This window comes from Globicephala melas, chromosome 16 (assembly GCF_963455315.2).
Source record: "Globicephala melas chromosome 16, mGloMel1.2, whole genome shotgun sequence".
Taxonomy (NCBI): Eukaryota; Metazoa; Chordata; class Mammalia; order Artiodactyla; family Delphinidae; genus Globicephala; species Globicephala melas.
The window spans coordinates 61,427,271-61,443,873 of record NC_083329.1 but is presented as its reverse complement, the minus strand read 5'-3'; the positions used below and the strand labels follow the sequence as shown (position 1 = coordinate 61,443,873).

Sequence of the window (16,603 nt, the reverse complement as noted above, 5' to 3'; positions counted from 1 at the left end):
GTTGATTCATCCAACATTTACAAAGCATTTACTGTGTTCCAGACTATATGCTAGGCAGTAAGTAAAGGTGGAATGAGATCTTTAGTTCACAGTTATTAAACAGATGGATGATTTCAGCACAGGAAGTCCTACGGACTTGTCCAAGGTATAGACGTGGAGCAGAAGAGGGTGTGATTGGATGATTTGCTGGCTGGGAGAGTGGGAGTAGTTCTATGTCTCGGAGCGTTTCATGGAGGAGGTGACCACTGACAAAGGATTTGAAGGAAGGGTATTGGCCTGCTGGATGGAGGCGTGGGGCAGAGGCACCCGGGCTGAGGGGTGCAAAACCCTGGGGGCTGAGTCATGGATGGTCGGGGCTTAGAGGCACCACAGAGATGATCTCATCTACCCACTCCTGGTGCAGAGGGCAGCAGGGACTGCCCAGAACTACCCAGTCAGTCAGCAGCAGAGTTCTGACCAGAGCCTGGCCTCCTCACTTCCCAACCAAGTTTTTTTTCTTGCTGAGCAAACGCTAGACATGACACGAAACATCATCTTCCCACTTGAATCACAAGCAGGTATGCATTCAGGTCATCTGAATTTAGCTCAAAGTTTGTAAATGGAGAGCAGAGCTGGAGGGGCTGACTGGGGTCAGAGCTGGGGTCTCTGCAGTGCTTTCCATCGTGCCCAGTACATAGTTGATGCTCAATAAACGTCTGCAGCCTTCTCCATGGCTGGATGGCAGGTGACAGCCTCTCCCTCTTTTGGAGGTTGCACACATGACAGTTTTTGACTCGCGATGACTTGAAGCTAGGGCTTATGAAAGCTCTGTGCGCTGGAAGGCAAGAATTTCACAGGCAAAGCGTGAGCACCTGGGTTGCCCTCAGTTTGAAAAGGGGCAGGTCATCCTGGAAATGAGTGAACGTAGATTCACCTCCAACCACTCTGCCCTTTGAGTGGTGCAGAGGGCAGGGTCTTCTGAGTCACTCAGGGCTTTCAGTTTTAGGGGCTAAGAAGGAAGCAGAAGTGCCAATAATATTATGCCTTCTCTGTGCTGGTTCTTAAAGAGCTTTCAGACATGGCTGGTGCGGTTAGTGTCTGTTCTTGATGGGAGGCAGATATTTGTAGTCTCATTATCCAGATTTAGAAAACTGAGGCTCAGAGAGGGGCACAGCCCAGGGCAACCTATTGGAGCAAAGTTGGCCTTGAGTAAAGAGAAGTCACCACCACCTGAATTGCATTTCAGAGACTCAATTTCACCACCAGACTGCTACTCCACCGTGTTGACAATATATAGAAACAAAGTAGTATTCTCTGTCCTTCTGAAGTATATCAAATATATATATAAGGCAGATATCTTTTTCTGGAAGATTTATTATTTGTTTATTTATTGGCTGCGTTGTGTCTTAGTTGTGGTACGTGGGATCTTCATTGAGGCATGCGGGATCTTTCATTGCTGCATGTGGGTTTTTCTCTTCTCTAGTTGTGGCACGCGGGTTCCAGAGTGCGTGGGCTCTGTAGTTTGCGGCATGCGGGCTCTGTAGTTTGCGGCACGTGGGCTCTCTAGTTGAGGTGCGGGAGCTCAGTGGTTGTGGCATGCGGGCTCAGTTGCCCCATGGCATGTGAGATCTTAGTTCCCTGACCAGGGATCGAACCCGTGTCCCCTGCATTGGAAGGTGGATTCTTTACCACTGGGCAACCAGAGGAGTCCCAAAGGTATATATCTTTATATTATAGTTTATATCGATACATAATTATATGACATATTATATAGTTACTAAAGTATGTATTGTATTATATATTAAATATGTTATACATTTATATATCATAATATATAATATATTATACATTTATTTATATACATTATATATAATATACATTTTATAGTATGTATTATATAAATTATATATTTAAATATAAACTATAACACAAAGATCTACATCTTAATATATGTATATCTGCTATATTTCAGAAAGACAGACAATCCTGTGATAAGCACCCCCTCCCACTATATCTTAACATTTTCACCCCTTCAGGCTCTAAATCCTCAAGTGCCCAGTACCACAGCGTGAGTGAGGAATTTGAGAGCAGTTTTTACATCTCACTAGCTTTCCAAATCCTAACACTGCTCCTGCCCACTCATAGAAGCTTCTGGTGGCTGCTGGAGCCCTCTGGATGGGCCAGAGCCCTGGACATGGCCTTTCAGGCACCTCAGGGTCGGATCCCTGCCCACTTCTCTCCACCAGCCACAGGGCATGTCCTCCAGGAAGCATCTTCCATCGGTTCACCTATAGGTTTGGAGTCCCTGCTCTGTGCCCTCAAGCACCTGTGCCTACACCCCTCCCAGCAGGTCACCCCCCCAACAGAGCCCCCTTGTCTGTGACCCTCACTATGTTGCAGGAAATAGAGTGAGGCTCAAGAGGATGGTCACGTCCCAGGTCTCAGACGAGTCCCTGGGACAGCCACCAAGCGTGGGTCCTTGGCTTTGCGCAGGAAAGAGTTCAAGAACGAGCCATAGTAAAGTGAAGGAAGGTTTATTTAGGGAGATACACACTCCATGGACAGAGTGTGGGCCATCTCAGAAGGCGAGAGTGGCACCAGGGTATGGGGTTGTCAGTGTTTATAGGGGTGGGTAATTTCATAGGCTAATGAGTGGGGGGAGTATTCCAGCTATTTTGGGGAAGGGGTGGAGATTTCCAGAAATTGGGCCACCACCCACTTTTTGACCTTTATGGCCGGCCTTGGGACTGTCACGGCGCCTGTGGGTGTGTCATTTACTTGCTGATGTGTTACAGTGAGCGTATACTGAGGCTCAAGATCTAGTGGAAGTCGACTCATCTGCCATCTTGGACCTATTTGGTTCTTTTTTTTTTTTTTAAATAAATTTATTTATTTATTTTTGGCTGCGTTCGGTCTTCATTGCTGCACACGAGCTTTCTTTCGTTGCGTCGAGCAGGGGTTACTCTTCGTTGCGGTGCGCGGGCTTCTCATTGCTGTGGCTTCTCTTGTTGCAGGGCATGGGCTCTAGGCACACGGGCTTCAGTAGTTGCAGCACACAGGCTGCAACTATGTTGTGGCTTGGGGGCTCTAGAACGCAGGCTCAGTAGTTGTGGCGCGTGGGCTTAGTTGCTCCGTGGCATGTGGGATCTTCGCAGACCAGGGATCAAACCCATGTCCCCTGCACTGGCAGGCGGATTCTTAACCACTGTGCCACCAGGGGAACCCGACCTACTTGGTTCTAATCAGTTTATGTCGTGTCCTCGGGCTATGTCATTCTTTCATTCTTTTAAAGGTTGTGCCCTGCCCCCTTCCCTCCTGTTTCAACTAGACGGTGAGTGCAGAACACACAGACTGGTCTGCCACGGTCACCTCTGACTCCCGGTGTCCAGCACAGAGCTGCGACAGGGGCATGCCAGGAGTTTGTTAGATGTTGGCCACGAGTTGGAAGCCAGAGCAGGGAGAATCTGTGTCCTGGGAGTGAGGAGGCCACCCTGACCATTAGAGCCGCAGGGGGAGACAGGACCAGCTGTGGCATTTTGCTGAGTTGGCTCATTTTGGAAAGTTGGAATCAATCTGGGCTTCCCACATAGTAACCATTCACTGCCCTCCCTCCTTTTTCATAGAAACATGATTTGTTCATCTTCTTCAGAGCAGCTATGGCTGCATAGGAGGGCCTTGGCCCTTGTTGGGGACTGGCTGAGGAATGGGCTGAGGGCAGTTCTGGACTCTGAGGGCAAACTGCTGCAAGGAGGCCTCTGGAAGCCTTTACCTTGTTCGTCAAAAGGGGCACGAGAAAATGCAGAATTCTGTAGGACAAATGTCCTGGTTTCTTCAATCAAAAAATGGAGAGGAAAAAAAGAAGAGGAAATTGTTTAGATTAGGGGTCAGCAAACCTTCTCTGGAAAGACCAAGTAATAAATATTTCAGTCTTTGCGGGCCATGCTGGCTCTGGAGAAACTACTCCACTCTCTTTGTAGCAAGAAATGAGCCAAAGAACATGTAAACAAGTGGATGTGGGTGGGAGTGTTTACAGGGCGGTGGCGGGATTTGGCCCTAGGTGTAGTTTGCCCACCCCTGGTTTAGATGAAAAGACTCTTCTGTGACACAACAGCCAAATGCAATGTGTGGACTTTGTTTGGACCCTGATTCGAGCAAACCAAGTCTTAAAAACAAAACTAAACAAAACAAAAAAAGTCGTGCCAGTTGGGGCAGTTTTAACAATGATGGGATATAAGATGATCTGAAGGAATTGTGGTTACGTGTGTTGTTAGGTGTGACAGAGACATTATGGTTTTTGTTGTTGATGTTGTTTTGTTTTTAAAGAAGAGAGAGTCTTTATCTATTAACTACTGATACTAAATGGGAGATAATGCCTGAGATTTGCTTTCAAATAACCCAGGGTGTGGAGGGGAGGAAGTAAAGAAAACATGATTGGCCAGGGGCTGCTAATGATTGAAGCTGGGTTATGGGTGAAAGTGGGGAGAGGCGGGTCTTCATACTATTCTATCATCTTTTGTGTATGTTTGAAAATTTGCATAGTAAAATTTTTTTAAAGTGGGGACAAGAAAGAACTCCCTCTTCCATTGCCTCTGGTGATCTTCGCATCTGGTGAACACATGTTGCCTGGCACTAATGCAGCCATCTTGTGACTCAGAAGGGACAAGCCTGAGGATGAGACTAACCACCAGACATGGCAGAGTGGAAAGAGGAAGGAGCTGGGGTGTCGGATGATTCTTCCGGGTTGCCAAATTAACCAGGCCGGAATGGGCCTGCTCCAGTATTCCATATTACATGGGGTAATAAATTAAGCTATATTTAATTTTGTTGTTGTTACATGTAACTCAACTGATCTGGAGAAAGGAACAGAATGGAGGCCTGGCTCTTCTCTGCTGCAGGGTGCCACCATGGCATCTGAGGGGACACCAGGATTGGAAGAAAGGCTTGTGAGAAATGGGTCCTTGCCAAATCTCTCCGAGTCCTTCTGTCATACCCAAGGGGCTCCAGGAAATGCGAGTGGTCTCTGCTTTCTGCCTGGTGATGCCGAAAACTTGGCCTCTGTGCACTGGTGCCAAATCAAATCTCAGAGACAGAGTTTTGGGTGAAGTAGAAAAGAATAGGTTTATTGCTTTGACAGGCAAAGGGGGACACAGCGGGCTCATGCCCTCAAAATCTGTGTGTCCCAACCTGGGGGATTTGGTGCGGAGTTTTATAGCACTGGTTCAAAGGTGGGGTCGCTGCGAAGGATCAGGGTGTGTGCAGGGCCTGTGCTCCTTTAATCTGAACTCAGGTGGTCTCCTGATGAGCTTCTGTGGTTCTCGAGGTAATCAAACTGTGACCTCTCTGGAATGACGAATGCTTCATCAAGTACTGTACTTAACACCTTCCATTTGTTGGGGGTTTTAGTTCTGCAGAAGAGCTCAAAGATATTGTTATGTGTATCCTTTGAGGTGGAACCAGGACCCTGCCACAAGACTGCACTATTGTTCCTTTCTTTAATAAATATATATTTTTAAATTAATTAATTTTATTTTTTGGCTGCATTGGGTCTTTGTTGCAGTGCGCGGGCTTTCTCTAGTTGCGGCGAGTGGGGGCTACTGTTCCTTGCGGTGCCTGGGCTTCTCATTGCGGTGGCTTCTCTTGTTGCAGAGCACGGGCTCTAGGCATGTGGGCTTCAGTAGTTGTGGCACGTGGGCTCAGTAGTTGTGGCTCGTGGGCTCTAGAGCACAGGCTCAGTAGTTGTGGTGCATGGGCTTAGTTGCTCTGCAGCATGTGGGATCTTCCCGGACCTGGGCTTAAACTCGTGTCCCCTGCATTGGCAGGCAGATTCTTAACGCCGTGCCACCAGGGAAGCCCTGCACTATTGTTTCTTGATTGCTCCTTCCTTGTCTCTGCATCCCCTCACTTCCCTGATTAGCAACCCGTTGAACCTGCCCTTTGGAACTCAGGGAAGGTCATGGAGGCTGAAGCCTATTCCCTACAAACAAGAAACAGGGGACACAGGGTCCTGCTCGGTTTCACTACCTCTCCTGAACCCCAAAGGGCCAGTGTCAGGGGCTGCACTGGACTTTGGCTAGAGGGATGCTGGTATTGTAATTGTAGACCGACAGTTTGGGGAGAGGAAATGGCAGAAGGAGAGTTCCTGAAGGACAGCTGGCCTTTCTGGCATCCTTCCTCACAAGGACAGGGAGACCTCCTCTCCCTGAACCCTCAACACACAGTAACCACAACCACAGAAGGTCTACACACAGGGCACGACAGCATTGTTTCTAACTGATCTCACGGTTCAGCTGGTCTCGGGGGTATCAGCTGTTCTGTAATGCATGACAAATCACTGTGGTTAACTTAGCCCATCCGGGTCTCCTAGATACGGTCATTAGACATTTGCCAAAAAATGTGCAGAGGGAATGCTGGGGGAAAAATGGAGAAGGGTGATGTGGAGAAGGGCCTGGTTCCTCTGTATGTCCCGGAGCTCTGCCAAGGACTCAGAGTTCACATAAACTCAAGCTCGGGTTTTGGAGATGGGATGGGAGGTGGGGGGGGCAGCCATCAATAAGGAACAGGTCACAAATCCTCAGTGAGTTTGTTCTCAGTCCCACTTTTGCCCCTATTTTCAAGGCTATGCTTACAATAATGATTCTTAAATAGGAACATGCATCAGAATGCCCTGGAGGACTTGTTAAAATACAGATTACTGGGCCCCTCCTCTGAGTTCCTGATTAAGCAGGCCTGGGGTGGGGCCTGAGAATCTGCATTGACGACAGACACTGAAGGGATGCCGATATTCTGTTGCTCCGGGAAACCCTGATTTGAGAACCACTGGCCTAGAACTTCTTGGCAGGACAGTGGCTCTCAGGTATCAGGAAGAAGAGATCCAAACTTTTCTTCATCTTCACTTTGGGCTGAGGTGGGAACCAATGATGAACGGCCAGGGGGGCCTGGTCCTGGGTGGGAGGAGCCTAGAGTGGTGATGCTCTAAGATCACCTGACCAGGAACCGGGAGTCTTGGGGTATTATTTTGCTCCTGAGTGATCTCACTGTGTGGCCTTGAAAAGGTCACCTCTGCTCTCTGGGCCTCAGTTTAGCCCTTTATAAAATGAGCACATGGCACTTGTCTGTATGTTATAGTTTTCACAACAAAAAGGTTTTTTGAAAATAAAAAGGAAGACAAAATGAACTAGGTGACCTCTAAGGGGATGAGGGTGGGGGAATCTCATGCAGGCACCACGTGTACTCAGAAGCTTGTGGGCTGGAATCCAACTTGGGAGTGAATATGCCTGATATTAAGTAGCTGCAAGTACTGCCTGGGGCAATCGCCCAACCTTGCAGAGCCTGGAAGGAGGATGAGGATACTCATGCCTAGGGCTGTTGTGGGAACTGATGCAGATATGCAAAGTGCCTGGTCATAGGTGGCTGCTAGGATGATTGCTTTGTTATTTTCAGTATCTCTTCAAGGGTTGGGGGGGACACAAAGGCGACTCTTCTCCCCCATCTCTGCCTGACTGTGGAGGCTGGTGACCTTCTTGTTGATGGTGGAATCAGAACTTGCAAGTATATATCTCAGGTTTTCCCCTGGAACGATTATTCTGATAAATGCTTAACTCCCCAAATTTTCTTTCTTCCTTTCTTCCTTTCTTTCTTCCTCACTCCCTCCCTCCCTTCCTTCCTTCTTTCTTTTTTTAAATTTTTATTGGAGTGTAGTTGATTTACAATGTTTTGTTAGTTTCTGCTGTCCAGCAAAGTGAATAGTTATGCATATACATATATCCACTCTTTTCTGGTCATTACAGAGTATTCAGAAGAGTTCCCTGTGCTATACAGTAGGTCCTTATTAGTTATCTATCCTTATCTATCTATATATAGTAGTGTGTATATGTCAATCCCAGTCTCCCAGTTTATCCCTCCTCTCCACCCTTTCCCCCTTGGTAACCATAAGTTTGTTTTCTACATCTGTGACTCTATTTCTGTTTTGTAAATAAGTTCATTTGTATCATTTTTTTAGATTCCACATAAGCAATATCATATGATATTTGTCTTTCTCTGTCTGACTTACTTCACTCAGTATGACGATGTCTAGGTCCATCCATTTTGCTGCAGATGACATTATTTCGTTCTGATTTATGGCTGAGTAATATTCCATTGTATATATGTACCACATCTTCTTTATCCATTCATCTGTCAATGGACACTTAGGTTGCTTCCAGTTCCTGGCTATTGTAAATAGTGCTGCAGTGAACATTGGGGTGCATGTGTCTTTTTGAATTATGGTTTTCTCAGGGTATATGCCCAGTAGTAGGATTGCTGGGTCATATGGTAATTCTATTTTTAGTTTTTTAAGGAAGCTCCATACTGTTCTCCATAATGGTTGTACCCATTTTTTTCTTTTTTTTAACAGCTTTATTGAGATGTAATTCACATACCATAAAATTCATTCTTCCAAAGTGTACAATTCAGTGTTTCTAGTATAGTCACAGTGTCTTTAGTATAGTCACATATATACTAAATATATGCAGTCATCACTACTATCTGAATTTAGATCGAAGCCCCACAGCCATTAGCACTCACTCCCTATTCCTTTCCTCCCCAAGCCGTGGCAGCCAGTCACCTAATTAGTATCTCTATAGATCTAGCTATGCTAGGCAGTTTTTATAAATGGTTAACTCCCCAAATTTTCCATGAACTTTTCCTTCTCCAGCTTCCATTCATTTGATTATTAATTTAACTAATATTTATTGAGGGCCCACTAGGTGCCAAACACAGGACAGGCACTGGGGATACAATTTGGAAAAAAATCCAGACAAGGTCCCTGCTCCCTGTGGAACTTGTGGTCCAGGGGGGGAAGCAGATGTTAATCTGTGAATCACACAAAATCAGGTGAAACTCAACAGTGAGAAGTACTGTGAAGGAGATGGACAGAGATGGTGTCCCTGGTTGGGCGGGCCAGACAGGCTTCAGGTAGTGACGACTAGAAGGCTGTCCAAAGGGTGAGCAGGGATTGACTGGGCAAAGAGGCAGGATAGAGCATTCAGGGCAGAGTGGACAGCCTGTGCAAAGGCCCTGAGGCAAGATGAGCATGGTGCATACAAGGAGCTAGCCTGGAGGGCTGTGAGTGGGGGGACACGGAGGCAGGAAGGACAGCAGGACCACCCTGTGCAGAGCCTCATAGGCTGTGTTAGGGAGTCTGGTCTTTGTCCCAAGAGTAACAGAGCCTTTGGAGGTTTTATAGCAAAGGCAGATACATGATCTAAGGTGTGATTCAAATATGTCCTCGGATGCAGTTGGAGAAGAGGTGTCAGGGGCCAGAGCTGGGGAGAGGGTCTGTTAGGACAAACTTATGGCAGTGGCCATTGAAGGGACGCTGGTGACCTGGTGGGGCAGGGGACGCATTTGAGCTGGAAGTAGCTGTATTTGGGGGTCCTTTGGAGTTGAGCACATAGGGCTTGGAGGTGAGCTGGTGACTAGGGTGGCCTGGCTGTCTGGCTTCCTAACTGGGTGGATGGTGTGGCTGTCACTGAGCTAGGCGGGAATTCCCTTTCTCCTCACCTGAGTACGTCAGAGCTCAGAGGGCCACTGGTCCCACCAGGAGACACAAGAAAGGGCTGCTCTGTGTGTGTTTCGGGGTAACATGTAAAGCACAGCAGCTGGCACTCAACAAATGACAGCCACCTGCTGGGCCCCCAAGCTGTGACAAGCCTATGCCACTAGTGTGCCGTGTCCCCCATCCACATCCTGCCAGGGACTTCCGGGCTTCTTGCTGTGCAGACCTGTCTCAGGCTGAGGCTCTTGCTTCCTTAGGGGCGTCTGTGGCGCCCCCTGAGGTGGGGAGATTTTGCTGTCTCAACCTCAAACCCCCTCTTCCTCCTCTTGGAAGGTGGAGCAGGGGAGGGGAAGAGCTGGTACCTGGGAGAGAGGCTGTGCTCCTGCAGGTGAGAGAGCAGGTACCTGGGTTTAGTCTCACTGTAAACTAGCTGTGTGACCAGAGGCGAGCCCCGTCCCTCTCTAGACAGAACCTGTAAAATGGGGTTGGGGCACTGGCTTGGAGACTGTCTCAGGGCACCTCCAGCCCCAGTCTCTAGGGTTTTGTCTGTGCTCAAAGGAGAATGTGCCAGTGGTTGGGGCTGTCTTCCTCGTCAGGGGGCGCTCACGGGTGACCCTCCTCCCGCATCCGCATCCGGTGCGCACTTCTCCGTCCCCGTCTCTCCTGGTTGTCAGGCTTTCTCTTGCACCTGTCATGTCTTCCAGGTGGTTGCCGACTGTGTGCAGTGCAAGCTGTTTGCATCTCCCCATCTCCTGCCAGGGCTTTGGACGGGAGGAGTGTTGGACAAGTGTCGGAGGGCTGTGAGCAAGAGAAACATCCAAGCAGAATCTCAGGTGAGAGACTGGGAACCCAGAACCTGCCGTCCTTGGAGGGTTCCAGCAGATGCCAGGAGATTTCTTTGCTTTGGCTCCGATCATCTCCAGAAGCAGGGCCGGCCACGCAGCCATTTCCTCCACCTTCTGGCCCAGGCTCTGAGCTCTGCTCCCATGTCCCCTCTTCCTAACAAAGGCTTCCTCAGTAGAAAAGAGCTTGGACATACAATATTTGCCAACAAAAGCAACCATTGTAGCCCCAGGGAAGGGGGTTGGGGTAGAGAGCCAGGGAAAGGTTTTGCTCTCTGCTTGCCGAGACTGGCTCCAGGGAAGGCCTCAGCCCACAGTTCATGAGTCAGGCTGCTGGGGTCCCAGCTGTAGTCTCTCCCTCTTGACTTACCAAGTCTAAGGCAGGAAGTATGGGGTGGAGTCCAGGGAGAGCACTGCAAGTTCCCCTGGGATGGCCCTGCAGAGGGAGAAAATTAGCAATCACATGCCACGACTTTTCCCTTCTGTCGCCACAGGGCCCCCACTCTGCAGCTGGGAAAACTGAGCCCCTGAGAAGGGAGGCAGGCCATTTAATCCTGAGCTCATCTGACGGGTTTGCGGAGGGCCAGAATGGAGACGGTTCACTGCCTCTCCTGCAAGTTCCCACTGACACGTGGACACCTCACGCTCTTGCTTCATCAGCCCTCACACACAAAACCACAGTCTGGCCCTTGACTTCACGGATCTTAAAGAACCAGAAAGAGAACTCTGTTCTTCCCAAACTTAATGTAGATCTGTTTGCTGGTGCCATTTCAAATAACTGGATGCTCTGATGTTGCTTGGAATAGAACACACTCTGCATTTCCACAGGACTTTAAAGTTTACGTCTGTGACTCCTGTGATCCTCACCATTTCCCCTTTGACAGATGAGGTACTGCAGCCCAAAGGGGGAAATGACTTGCCCTTGGTCACTTGGTCTGTACTGGCAGTCTAGCCTACAACAGCCTTCTGACCCCTACCCTTGTCTCTCTCTCCTACTCAGCACTAGATTCTGGGTCCTGATGCCAGCTCTGCTGCAAATGAGCTGTGTGTCCTGGGACATGTCACTTCAGCTCTCTGAACCTCCTTCATAAATGTACTGGCCCTCCAAAACCCTGATGTCATTTCATTCATTCCACAAGTGCTGCTTTCCAGGAGGCCTGAGTCAGGTCCTGGAGCCGTGAGGATGAAGATTCCAGCTCTCTGCCCACAAAGTGGGACCATATTCAGAGCCCAGGGAGGGTGTGGACTGGGAAACCTCACATGGAGAGAAGAGGGCAGGAACCCAAGTTCTCTTTCAGGGGACCCAGGGATTCCCAAGAGAAGTCTGGTCAGAGAATTTGCATCCACAATTTGGCCACCCTTTAAGAAAGCCCTACAACAAAATGTCTGAACTCAAAAGAAAGATTAGGGGTCTTTATACACTTTACAGAAAGGTTCTTTACTCTGCAGTTCTTAAAAACAAAACAAACCAAAAATAACAAAACTCCTTTCTCCAATTCCCACCTCTGGATTTACAGTGCATTCGAAAATTGTTAGGAACACATTCACAGAGTAAAGCAGGAAAGGAAAGGAGGAGTTGGCCTGTTTGCCTGACTACTGAACGGGTCTCAGCAGCATTGCAAAACCAGCAGCCACTCTTATCTCTTAGACTCAGTTTTTCCCACCTTAGGCTGTGTGGTGGATACATTGGTGCCAGGTGTGGAAGCAGAGAATGGTTGTTTATTGAACCTTACTATGTGCTATAATTAACACCCATTTCGCAGACGAGGAAACCGAGGCTCAGAGCTAGGATTTCAATCAGGTCTGGCTGACTGTAACGCCAGGGCTCTCGGCTCACCTTGCTCAGCCCTGCTCTTGACTAAGACACAGATCAGTCACTGCACTTGGGGGCCCAGGGAGCTGTAGTCTGCAAAATGGGTAGATTCAAGGGGCGGAAGATTACTGGGGACATCAAGACCATTAGGAGAGAAAGGAGACACTCTCTTGGGGGGAGTGCTCACCATCTCGCCATCCAGAGGCGAGACATCCCATCGGCCCAGGAGCTCTGGAAACTGGGCCCTGCAGTCAAGTAAAGGGTGGTGGGGCGGAGGAGCCTAGGAAAGTAAGGGCCATCACTCCCGGGGAGCCCATGAGCCTGAGGGGACACTCGCCCAGGGAGCCCGAAGCCCCAGCTCGGGCTCCGCGTGGCACTTCCGATCCGAGCCCTGCGCCCCGCCCACGGGCGCTCTGAGCCCCCAGCTCCGACCCGCGCCCGGCCCCGCCCCGCCAGTGTGCCCACCCCCGGCCCGCCCCGCGGTCCACTTGCCCGGCTCCCGCAGCGTCCCGGAGCGTCAAGGCGCTGGCGGATTGACCCGCCAGCAGTTGGCAGTGGGGGCGCTGGCGCGTCGGCCGCTCCGCTCTCCCGCCGGCAACCTCGGGCTCCCGGAGCCAGCGGTCCAGACGGCGGCGCCGCGCGGGGGGCCGGGATCGGGCGGCTGGAGGCTGCGAGGCGGGAGGCAGCGGAGGAGGCGGAGGCCGGCCGGAGCCCCGAGCGCGCCCCAGTCTCGCTCGCAGCCCGGAGCTCGGGGCTCGGCGCCCTCCCGGCCCGCGTGCCCGCGCGGCCACATGGCTCCTCTCCGCGCGCGGCTGTCCTGCCTGCTGCTCTTGCACTGTGCGCTCTGCGCCAACGCGGGCAGCAGGACCCCAGGTGCGTGCGGGTAGGGCGCGCAGGGGCGCGCGGGGTCCGGGGTGCACGCGGGTCAGGGTGGCCCGAGGGTGCCCGAGGAGCCCGGCAGCTTTCGAGCGGGTGGGAGGCTGTGCACACGCTGGGTCTGAGCTCTCTTTTCTTACCCCAGTGCCACCGACGCTGTCCGGGGATTTCTCTTCCTTTCTGGCACAAGACTAGGGAGAGACTCCAGGAGAGCACTTGAGGATAGGAGCCTTTTCTTAGGGGTTGTGTATCTGTCTCTTGGTCTCTGTGTTTCTCTCTCACTCTCTGTCTCTCGCTCCTGTGTGTCTTTCTCTCAGTGTCTTCTCTGTCTCCAGCTTGTATGCATGTGTGCACATATGTGTGTACGTATGTGCAAGTGTCTGTCACACACACAGAATCAGGCTGGCAGGTGGTTGCCCCACACCCCAGTGAACACCGGGCACTCACACTGCTGCACAGAAACACACATACATCCCTCTCCCCCAGCATTCTCACACTCTGTGCTGTGCAGACAGCCTCTCACACGCAGATCAGACACACTCCACCCTCACTTTGCAGTGTGAGGTGCCCTCCTGGTGGCTCTGAGCATGGGGTGGGGGCTCTGGTCAGTTCCAGGCAGGGTGCCTGCTTGTCTCTGAGCTCTGTTCACGTACCAAACAGGATCCCCCTAGCTGAAGTCTTGGGGGTGCTCTGCTGCAAAGGGTAAAACCAGAGGAAAGTTCGTCGTCTCCCTCCCCGCCCTCCAATAACTGCCTTGGGCAGGAGGGATTTTCAGGGCACATCATTTTCTAGGTTTTATCAGTGCCGTGAAGGGGGCTGGGGACACGAGATAGAGCTGTGTGGAAATGAAAATTCCTCCCTAAGTCCTATCCATGAATCACTAGGCCTAGAAGCCAGGGAGCTGTCATTCCTGCCCTGCCTGGCTCGGCTTAGCGAGAGCTGTGTGAGGACGGGCTGCTGGCATGCGGCCTGGAGCATGGGGCCATGACCTCACGCTTAATTCAGTCCGAGTGGGCAGGTCACCCCTGTGTCTACTTTTATTTTTGAAGATCTATATTTACCCAGCTTGGGGCTGGGCCATGTGAAAATCTCGGCAGCCACTGCTGCTTAAAAAAGTTTTCTTTCTAAACCTGGAAAAATGTGGAACCTGCATTCCCTCCCTTCCCTCTCCAGCTCCTCTTTTCTCCTTGACACGTGCCCAGGAGGCCCTGAGTTTCTAGGTGTGTTTGTTTTGCCAGCTGTGTTCCGGGAGCTTGGCGACGAGGGCCCTACCTACCCCGGGGTGGGCTGGTGACTTCAGGGCACTGGGGAGTTTGGGCACATCCAGCCATCCCTCTTTGCCCTGGGGGCTTTCGGGGAATTTCCTCTGTAGTGCCCAAGGTTGGAAGGTTTGTTGCTAGAGTGACAGGACTCTGGCATCATTTGTTTCCCTCCGCCAGCTGTAGCAAGGGCCTGGGGGCTGTGGGGAGCAACGTGTGTCTAGCAGTTCACGAACTTGAACACCGATCATCCAAGTGCAGAGATCCAAGGGCTCTGGAAGCACTGGATGAGAAATAGATGAAATTGGGCTAAGGGGTTCCTCCAAGGTGACGGTCAAGGTTGCAGAGCCCTTCCTGCCCCCATGGGATTTCCAGCTTCTCCCGCTTAGCTCTGCCCAGACGGCACTGAAGTAACTCTTTCTTTATTTCCAACAGAGTTGAGCTTCTCAAGAAAGCTCAGTGACTATGGTGTGACGGTGCCCTGCAGCACAGATTCTCAGGGACGCTTCCTCTCCCACGTGGTATCTGGGCCACCAGCAGCCTCCTCAGGGAGTACAGAGGTGGACAGACCACCCGCACCACGGTCACACTCCGGTCACCTGCGGGTGGCTCGAAGCCCACTGCGCCCCAAAGGAGTGACCTTGCAGCCTGGCAGCGGGGGGCGCTCCTCCCTCTACTTCAACGTCACTGTTTCTGGGGAGGAACTGCACTTACACCTGCGGCCCAACCGGCGGCTGGTGGTGCCCGGAGCCTCGGTGGAGTGGCAGGAGGATTTTCGGGAGCTGTTCCGTCAGCCCTTGCAGAGGGAGTGTGTCTACACCGGGGGTGTCACGGGCATGCCAGGGGCAGCTGTCGCCATCAGCAACTGCGACGGATTGGTAAGGGACAAGGCTTTCATCAAGCAGCACCCCCCACCCTCCCCCTTTCCTCTCCGTCCCCCTCACCGAGCCAGACCGACATGGTTTTCTCCTTGGCTCCCGTGCGTTCGGGATTCCTGTGGGCACAGCCTGCAGTCTGGGCCAAGTCAGGGGCTGCGCCGTGTTCCAGAGAGAGCCCCGCGTGCCCCTTTGGCCACCAGGTTCATACTGTGCCAGCTGTAAAGTGGCCGAGATAGGATGGTACCTTATCCTGTTCATCCCCTCACCATCTACGGACACACGGGACCACAGCTCACCTGTCAGGGGTCTGAGAGCAGACACACGCAGGCGTGAGGCGGGCCGGCTCTGCTGGGGTTGGGTCCTGGCTGTGCCGCTCACTGGCCCTGTCACTTTGGATAAGTTACTTGCCCTCCTGTGGTCCTTTCCCTTAGCCATGAAGTGGGATTTATTCATTCTGAACGTATTTACCGTGCGCGCTCCCCGTGCCAGTCGGGAGCTGGGAATACGGCAGTGCCTGAGACAGACACAGTACCCTGCCCTCTTGGAGCTGATGTGCGGTGATGAAAATATGACCTACCTCACCAGGCAGCACGGCCAGCGGTTGACACCTGCTTGGCACATGGTCAGGGCTGTCGGTATCAGCTGCTGTTATTATTATTAATTTATTTTTTTTGTGCGGTATGCGGGCCTCTCACTGTTGTGGCCTCTCCCGCTGCGGAGCACAGGCTCCGGACGCGCAGGCTCAGCGGCCATGGCTCACGGGCCCAGCCGCTGTGCGGCATGTGGGATCTTCTCAGACCGGGGCACGAACCCACGTTCCCTGCATCGGCAGGCGGACTCTCAACCACTGCGCCACCAGGGAAGCCCGCCGTTATTATTTTTACTGCTGTGTCCTTCCTCGTGCCCCACTGTCTCTGGTCCCGAAGCCAGCCTGCTCTTCCGTGGCTCTCTGATGTGAGTTCCCTTTCTCAGGACCTGCTCCCTCCTCCCAGGCACAGGGAACCCCCTGCTGGTTGGTTCCATGTTGCAAACCAGAAAGCCACAGGTGGCTTCTCTCCTTCTTGTGCTCAACTCAGGCTGGATCCATTCCCCTTGCTGCCCCGTCTGCTGTGTATCAGACCCTTGTGAGCCTGCGTGGCAGCTCCAGGGCCTTGATGGGCACTGTTTTCATGGTCTCTGCTTTGCCAGGCACGAGCCGATATGTCCAGGAAAGGACCTGCTTGCCCGTCTGCCTTTGAGCTTTAAGAGAGGGATGCGTCAGATGCGGGGATGGTAAGGGGGGGAGTCTTCCCTTACTGGCAGGGCTGGGAACACTTCTTACCATCTTCCCATCCTTACGAGGTATCTTCCTGCTGAATGTCATGGCCGCCTTTCTCTAGACCAGGGTTTCTCAATCTTTTTTTCATTATCATCCCCTGAGG

The 16,603-nt window shown here is 51.6% G+C and overlaps 1 protein-coding gene across 2 annotated transcripts in view; it reads left to right on the top strand.

Annotated features, from left to right (window-relative positions):
- The window catches only part of ADAMTS14 (ADAM metallopeptidase with thrombospondin type 1 motif 14), a 147,330-nt gene that overhangs the window by 43,869 nt on the left and 86,858 nt on the right, over positions 1–16,603 (top strand). Inside the window, exons 6-7 of one of the 2 annotated variants that reach the window (XM_060286031.1) lie at positions 10,219–10,347; positions 14,740–15,182. In XM_060286031.1, the coding sequence (XP_060142014.1) occupies positions 10,219–10,347; positions 14,740–15,182 (572 nt within the window). Of the gene's footprint in view, positions 1–10,218; positions 10,348–12,906; positions 13,043–14,739; positions 15,183–16,603 lie in introns of those variants that run through there. The other variant, XM_030862506.2, reaches the window with a different exon arrangement.